At 32.6% G+C, this 8,396-nt stretch overlaps 2 protein-coding genes and 1 long non-coding RNA gene across 3 annotated transcripts in view; 1 reads left to right on the top strand and 2 right to left on the bottom strand.

Moving 5' to 3' along the window:
* Window positions 1-3,484, top strand: part of ctss1 (cathepsin S, ortholog 1) — an 8,919-nt gene extending 5,435 nt beyond the window's left edge. The window contains exons 5-8 of the mRNA XM_016257960.1: window positions 283-507; window positions 1,953-2,118; window positions 2,213-2,318; window positions 3,075-3,484. Of these exons, the coding sequence (XP_016113446.1) occupies window positions 283-507; window positions 1,953-2,118; window positions 2,213-2,318; window positions 3,075-3,186 (609 nt within the window). The 3' untranslated portion in view covers window positions 3,187-3,484. The remainder of the gene's footprint in view (window positions 1-282; window positions 508-1,952; window positions 2,119-2,212; window positions 2,319-3,074) is intronic.
* Window positions 1-8,396, bottom strand: part of LOC107571627 (glycerol-3-phosphate dehydrogenase [NAD(+)], cytoplasmic-like) — a 12,243-nt gene that overhangs the window by 586 nt on the left and 3,261 nt on the right. The window contains exons 3-6 of the mRNA XM_016257961.1: window positions 5,728-5,868; window positions 5,494-5,632; window positions 5,301-5,413; window positions 562-565 (exon numbers count right to left, since the gene is read on the bottom strand). Coding sequence (XP_016113447.1) covers window positions 562-565; window positions 5,301-5,413; window positions 5,494-5,632; window positions 5,728-5,868 — 397 coding nt within the window. The remainder of the gene's footprint in view (window positions 1-561; window positions 566-5,300; window positions 5,414-5,493; window positions 5,633-5,727; window positions 5,869-8,396) is intronic.
* LOC107571629 (uncharacterized) lies at window positions 4,273-5,262 on the bottom strand. Its single transcript, XR_001607212.1, has 3 exons — window positions 5,217-5,262; window positions 4,773-4,889; window positions 4,273-4,601 (listed from the first exon to the last, which is right to left on the bottom strand). It is a non-coding gene; the product is annotated as an uncharacterized lncRNA (long non-coding RNA).

Here is an 8,396-nt window from a genome sequence, read left to right as displayed (position 1 = left end):
TTATATTTATTATAAAAACAATTTAAATCATTTTTAATGATTATTTTAATTATAATATTCATATTGTCATGAATATAATATTTGCCATTACATTTTTATTATATTATAAATAATTATTATATAATAATATAATATATAATAATAAATATAATACACACATGTCTCTATGCATAAATATATTTATCTTTTTATATTATTATTAATAATTATATTTAGTTATAGTATGCTTATTTTAATATATAAATCTAATATTTTTATGTTATATAATGTGTGTGGTTTCAGGGCCCGTGTGGCTCGTGCTGGGCATTCAGTGCCGTCGGTGCTCTGGAGGGTCAGATGAAGAGGAGAACCGGTTCTCTGGTTCCGTTGAGTCCGCAGAACCTGCTGGACTGCAGTGTGAGTCTGGGGAACCGCGGCTGCAGAGGCGGATATCTGAGCCGAGCTTTTCTCTACATCATCCAGAACAACGGCATTGACTCCAACACCTTCTACCCGTATGAACACAAGGTACTGCAGAATGTTAACACAACGCCCAATGAGCCTTTAGCTTCACTACAGCAGTGTTCATGGTCATAAAACAGTAAAAATCAGGGATTCCCAAACTGAGGTGGTAAATTGATGGAAAGCTAATAATTGAAAAAAATATGTATATAATTTTAAAAACCAACAGTTACCAAAAATAAGTAAATCATAAAAATGTAAAATTAAAATAAATACTTTTTAAAAAATCTATGTAATACACTTTTAAAAATCTACATAATACAGTAATGTTGTTGTGACATTGTAGTGGCGTTGTTGTGACATTCTAGTGATGTTGACATTGTAGTGGTGGCGCTGTTGTGTCATTGTTAGGTTATAGTGACATCGTTGTGTTGTAGTGATGTTGTTGTGGCATTGTTGTGATGTTGTAGCGACATTGTAGTGATGTTGTTGTGATGTTGTAGTGACATTGTTGTGATGTTGTAGCGACATTGTAGTGATGTTGTTGTGGCGTTGTAGTGACATTGTTGAATTGTAGCATTGTAGAGGTATTTTTGTGACATTGTAGTGGCGTTGTTGTGACATTCTAGTGATGTTGACATTGTAGTGGTGGCGCTGTTGTGTCATTGTTAGGTTATAGTGACATCGTTGTGTTGTAGTGATGTTGTTGTGGCGTTGTAGTGACATTGTTGAATTGTAGCATTGTAGAGGTATTTTTGTGACATTGTAGTGGCGTTGTTGTGATGTAGTGACATTGTATTGACGTTGTGATGTTGTAGTGACATTGTAGTGGCATTGTTGTGATGTTGTAGTGGCATTGTTGTGACATTGTTGTGATGTTGTAGTAGCATTGTTGTGACATTGTTGTACTGTAGTTACATTGTAGTGGCATATTTGTGACATTGTAGTGGTGTTTTTGTAACATTGTAGTGGCATTTCTTGACATTGTAGTGACGTTGACGTTGTAGTGGTGGCGCTGTTGTGTCATTGTTAGGCTGTAGTGACATGGTTGTGTTGTAGTGATGTTGTTGTGGCGTTGTAGTGACATTGTTGCATTGTTGTGGCGTTGTAGAGGCATTTTTGTGACATTGCAGTGGCATTATTGTTACGTAGTGACATTGTAGTGGCACTGTTGTGACAGTGTAGTGGTGTTTTTGTGACATTGTAGTGATGTTAACTTATGACATTGTAGTGGCGTTGTGATGTTGTAGTGACGTTGCATTGTAGTGACGCTGTAGTGGCATTGTTGTGACATTGTAGTGGCATTGTCGTGTGACATTGTAGTGGTGTCGTGACGTTGTAGAGACACTGTTGTTGTGACGTTCTTGTTGTGACAGTGTAGTGATGTTGTTGTGGCCTTGTAGTGGTGTTGTTGTGGTGCTGTAGTGACATGGTGACATTGTTATGACATTGTTGTGACATTTTTGTGATGTTGTTGTGATATTGTTGTAATGTTGTGATGAATTTTGCAGCAGGGTGTGTGTCGATACTCTGTGACGGGAAGAGCTGGATATTGCTCAGGTTTCCGGATTCTTCCGCGTCACAATGAGGTGGCGCTGCAGTACGCCGTTGCTAATATCGGACCCGTGTCTGTTGGTGTCAACGCAAAACTTGCTTCCTTCCACAGATACAGAGGCGGTGAGACATAAAATATATCACACACACCTGTCTATCTGCTTTCAGTCCATACACACACGTACGCTTATTCTAAATGATAAATGTGTGTATTCAGGAATCTACAGCGATCCGAAGTGCAGCTCTGGACTGATCAATCATGCGGTTCTAGTTGTGGGATATGGCTCAGAAAATGGACAAGACTACTGGCTGGTGAAAAACAGGTTCATTTTCACTTGATAAAAAATACTGTAGCATTTTGTCATGTTCTAAAAGGTTATTTTGATATTATAACGTGTTATATTTTTTTATAATATTTGTAATAATTACTTTATATTATTCATATTTTTATGAAATATAAATATATTTTATATTTGTTTACAATTATTTTAATTGCATTTATATTTGCTATAATATAATATTTTATATTTATCGTCATTCTTATAATAATTATTATTTTAATTGTAATTTAATATTTTTTATGAAATCTAAAAAAAATAACTTTTTTTATACTTATTCCTGCAATATTATCAGTAATTATTTAATTATAATATTAATATTTGTATAAATATACATTTATTTAAAATTTTTAATATTATATAAAATTTTTATAATTATATAAATACATATTTGTATACATATAAATATTTTATATTTATTATCATTATCATTAATGATTGTTTTAATTGTAAGGTTCATCATTTTATAAACAGTATTTCTTAATAACACGTTATAATATTATTATTATTTTAGTTATAATATGCATATTTTATAGGCAAATACAATATTTAATATGAAACATTTTTTTAAAATATGTTTTACAATTATTTTATTATAATATTCATATTTTCATAAATATACTGTTTTATATTTATTTATACAGCTTCAGTAGCTGTAAGTTGCTGTATTTCAGTGTGAGGTCTAATGACCTCTAGTGTTGAAAATATGAAATGATGATTGATGATTTCTGTCTGTCTCAGCTGGGGAACAGCATGGGGTGAAAATGGCTTTATGCTCATGGCACGAAATAAAAACATGTGTGGAATCTCCAGCTTCGCGATTTACCCCACCATCTCATCCGACCGCATCTGATCTGTCTGAGACACTGGAGCAGGAATATCTTACTGAATATGCATTGATTTTCTTTAGTTCCCCTCACAGCTCAAACCCATAACAAAAGCAAAGAACACACCTTTACAATAACCATTGCAAATTGATATTATTGGAAATAAGGTTGATACTGCTTTAATATTTATACTTTAGGGGGAGGAGCATTCTCATTCAAGAGAGCATTTGATTGGACAAAAATGTCAATACTGTGATCAATATTTTTCCAAGCAAGAATATAATTAAACATCGAAATTAGAGATCCACTGTATTTAATACATTAAAATGCAACATATAAATTAAAAAATAAATTTAAATATTAAATGTAAACTTTATATAAATACGTTTAATATAAAAACTATTGCAATTATTAAATCATAAAAATGTGTTAAGTCTATTAGAGATTCAGTGTTTTATGTAGCTAATAAAGAAAAATAAGTCTTACGGCTTTTACGCATGTTTTTTTTGCATTTATTTCCATTCCATTATCTCCATTTATTATTATTATTTAATTATTAGAATTAAATGATACAAGGTTTCTGGATCAAAAAAAACTAAAAAAAAAAAACAAGGAAGAGATGTAATCTTTATGCACGAAACTGTGCTTATTTGGTTACTTGGTAAAACTATTAATAACTCATGTCTTTAAATAATTTAAACACTGAAATGAGAGATTTTTCATAAAAAAAAAGAAAAAGTTAAAGAAGGAAAAAGAAATAGTTATAATTGTAGTTATAATACCCATATTTTTTTATAAATATAATATTTTATATCAAATTGATCAGTTCTATAATGTATTATTTTAATTATAATATTCATACTTTTATAAATATATGTATTATCATCCTTATAATATTATTAATAATTATTTTTATTACAATATTCTTTTTTTTTTATGTATGTATGTAAAAAACATTTAAATTAGAGATTGATTGTTTTACATTTACATTTAGTCATTTAGCAAACGCTTTTATCCAAAGTGGCTTTTGTGGCTCATGAAGAAAAATAAGTCTTATTTTGTGTTTATGTTGACTGCTGTAAGAATAAATGAAGCTCAAAGTCTGATTAAAATGATTAAAACAAGCAGCATGGCTTTTATTGATTGTGTTATAAAGCATTACATTTAATACTTCTCTATAAGACAATTGTAGTCAAAACTGCAAATATAAAATGCTGCACATGTGCGTTTACCAGCGTTACAGTCCTGAGTCAGAAATACACAAACACTACTCATCATACTGGACTCATGAGTCATCTTTTGTTGGCCGTGAGGTGTGAATGAAGCTCAGTAGTGTGTGGATCGGATCGGATCGGATCGGGTCGCTCACATGTGTTCTGGATGGTTCTGAAGGCAGCTGATGAACTCCTTCACCTGCCGGCCCTCAAAACAGATCTGATATCTCCTTGTAATACCTGTCACACCTTTGTCATTATACACATTTATGCCCTCATTTGTCACAAAAGCGCGAGCATTAATACACTCACACACACACATTAATACACACACACACACACTCTCTCACACACACACACACACACACACACTGATGATGATGCGGTGATGACGTCACTCGGACTCACTTGTCCACCATGCTCTTCTTCTGGAGGATCTTGTAAACCTCTGCAGACGTCTGAGGACCCTGGAGCTTCTGACCGTTCAACATCTCAGCTTCCAGCTCCGCTATTGACTGATGAAAAACAGAAATTATGTATGCTAATTTTATAATACAAATATTGGTTAAAACTAGTAGTTTAGAGGTACTAAAAATAGTTTGTAAAACATCGTCAAAGCTGCATAAATAATAATGGTTATATTTTATTCTAATTGAATGATATAAGATATCTGGACATAAAAAAAGGAAGATGTGCAATCGTAATGCTCTGGGTCATTTTGACCAGCAGAAAGATTGAGTCTGAGGGTTAATAACAGATGATGCACACATTAAACTGCACAGTGATGAGCTGCGTCACAGGTCAAAATAAATCTGTTTGGGATGCAGGCGTTTGAGTCGGACCTTCTGCGAGCGGGCGAAGGCCTCGGCCACGCGGCGGTTGCGTCCATTAAAGATGACTTCTAGATGATTGTGTGTCTCCGGTACCTTCAGCGCTCCACACAGCTCCACCGTGTCGCTCTCCTTCACCACAGTGATGCGGAAGTTCGGCGTCTGCAGAAGCTCTTTGAAGACCTTGCCGTTGGATTCATTAGTGGCTCCTGAAACACACACACACAGTCATAAACACACGAGGTCAAGCGCTCTGCAGGTTTCTCACAGGAAGTGATGTCACACACACCGATGGTGGTCTCGCAGAACTTCTCCTCGGCCACCTCGCTGGCGATGTTGGCGCCCATCAGCACACTGACCTCGATCTCCAGCTTGGACCTGATGATGTTAGAGATCAGGGTCAGCCCATCCGGACCCTCATCGATACCCTAAACACACACACACACACAAAGAGAATGGACTAAAAAATACTAGTACCATGAAATCCACTCAAATTTCAAAATATTAAAGAATAAATTCATACTTTAATGAGGGAGATCCCGATGGCTCCAGGTTTGACGTGAGGTTTCATCTGGTCACAGATTTTCCCAATAAACTGATGAGGAATGACGAAGATCAGGAAGTCGGCTCCGCTTGAGGCCTCTGTGACGTCAGGAACCGCCAGCTGAGGAAACAGAGGAGCTCTGAACCCTGATCCCACTCTCAGCAGGGCTCTACGGCTCTTACTGATGGAAATCAGCTCAAAGACAGTGGGCTTTACATGGTCTCTAGCTGGACATTTATGATCATGAGCTGCTTTACATCAGTGCTTCTCAACCTATATAACAATGTGTGAAGGTCCCTCATACTACTTCATCCAGAGTTTCTGATTCAATTATGACAAGGCTAAAAAATGTCTCATAATTCCAACTTTTTGTCATAATTATGACTGTATCATAATTATGATTTTTATCTCATAGTTATGACTTAATGCCATATGACTTTTTAATCTCATAATTTTGTCTTTTTATCTTATAATTTCAACAATTTTCAGCATAATTTTCTGCATAATTTAGATTTTTTTATCTCAGAATTTCAAATGTTATAATCTATTTTTATCATATTATTTTGACTTTTTATTCATATAAATTTGTCATAATTATGACAGTTATCTCATAATCATGACTTTTAATGCCATATGACTTTTTAATCTCATAATTTTGTCTTTTTGTATTTTTATCTCATAATTTCAACATCAACATAAATTTTTTATAACATAATTTTGACTTTTTATCTCATAATTTCAACATTTTGTCAATTATGACTTTATATCTGATAATTATGACTTTTTATCTCATAATTCTGACTTTCAATGCCATAAATGACTTTTTAATCTTATAATTTTACCTTTTCTGCATAATTTAGATTTATCTCAGAATTTCAAATGTTAAAATATATTTTTATCATATTATTTCGACTTTTTATTCATATAAATTTGACATAATTATGACATTTATCTCATAATCATGACTTTTAATGCCATATGACTTTTTAATCTCATAATTTTGTCTTTTTGTATTTTTATCTCATAATTTAAACATTTTGTCAACTATGACTTTATATCTGATAATTATGAATTTTGATCTCATAATTATGACTTTCACTGCCATAAATATGACATTTTAATCTTATAATATTACCTTTTCTCAATAATTTAGATTTTTTTTATCTCATAATTTCAAATGTTATCAACTTTTTATAACAATTTTGACTTTTTATCTCATAATGTCAATGTTTTGTCAATTATGACTTTATATCTCATAATTATGAATTTTTACCTCATAATTATGACTTTCACTGCCATAAGTAGCATTTTTGGCCTCATTTTGATTTTTTATCTCATAATTTCCCAGCTACACTGGCTTCCTGCCTGTTATTGCATACAATATAAAATGTTGCTGCTTACTTATAAAGCACTTCATAATCTGGCACCTTTTTATCTCTCAAATCTTCTTCAATTGTACACTCCTACACGTTCTTTGAGATCATTCTCTGCAGACTTACTGAGAGTTCCACATTTTAAGTTGAGTTCCTTTGGTGGTAGGGCTTTTAGTTGTGCTGCGCCAAAATTATGGAACTCTTTACCACTGCATATCCACCAGCTGAACTCCATTTCCCTTTTTAAAGATCAGATTAAAACGTATTTGTTTAGAATAGCTTTTAGTGATATGACTGATTGATTTGTATGTCTGTCTGTTTTGTAGCTTTGCATTGTTTTGTATTTTATTGCTTTCCTTTTATGATGTACTGTGACCTTAATTGACTTTAAAGGCGTCTAAAAATTAAAAGTATTAATTTCAAATGTTGTAATCTACTTTTTTATCATATTTTGACTTTTTAATCTTATAATTTTGTCATAATTATGACATTTTTTATGACATTGTGAAACTTTTTTATCACATAATTTACTATTTTATCTCATAATTATGACCTCATCTCATAATTATTCATTTTATTTCTTATTTATGATTTTTAATGCCATAAATATGACCTTTTTATCTCATGATTTTTAATTTTCTCAGAAATGTTGTTTTAATCGACCTTTTATCACATAATTCAGACTTTTTTAATCTCATAATTATGACTTTTAATACCATAGATATGACTTTATAATAATTATAATAAAATTACAATTTTATCTTTTATCTCATAATTTACTGTTTTATTGGTTACTGGGGGGGGAGGGGTGTTATGTTTTAATTTTTACTTGAATCTTTCAAATTTTTGATTAAGTTTTAATTTGTTTTTTTAATAAAATTAACCATCCTGATAATCTTGGACCAGCAACAACCTAGAACGACCCGTTCTGTTCCAGCAGGTTATCTTCATCAAATGGACGGGTAGATCAAGACATTTCTAATGCCATATCTGAATGATTGCTACACCACTTTCATTATTCCTTCAGCTTTGACCTGGTTAATTATAGTCTGTTTGCATTGCTGTTCTCGAACTAGGGATCCATATTTGTGTGCAAGTTCACGCTTGCTCATTTATCTTCATATGAGTCATATAATGACATATGAGATTATTAATCTGCTTCACGATGTTGTGTAATTTTGCCGCAGTAACATGTAGATGAGTGTAAAGGTGATCTGTGCAAAGTCCAGCACTTTAATCTGTGTGCAAACCTACTGATAACCAGCTCACACTTTC

The sequence above is a fragment of the Sinocyclocheilus grahami genome, unplaced genomic scaffold (genome assembly GCF_001515645.1).
Source record: "Sinocyclocheilus grahami isolate Dianchi unplaced genomic scaffold, SAMN03320097.WGS_v1.1 scaffold1622.1, whole genome shotgun sequence".
Classification (NCBI taxonomy): domain Eukaryota; kingdom Metazoa; phylum Chordata; class Actinopteri; order Cypriniformes; family Cyprinidae; genus Sinocyclocheilus; species Sinocyclocheilus grahami.
This window is presented reverse-complemented; position numbering and strand designations above follow the sequence as displayed.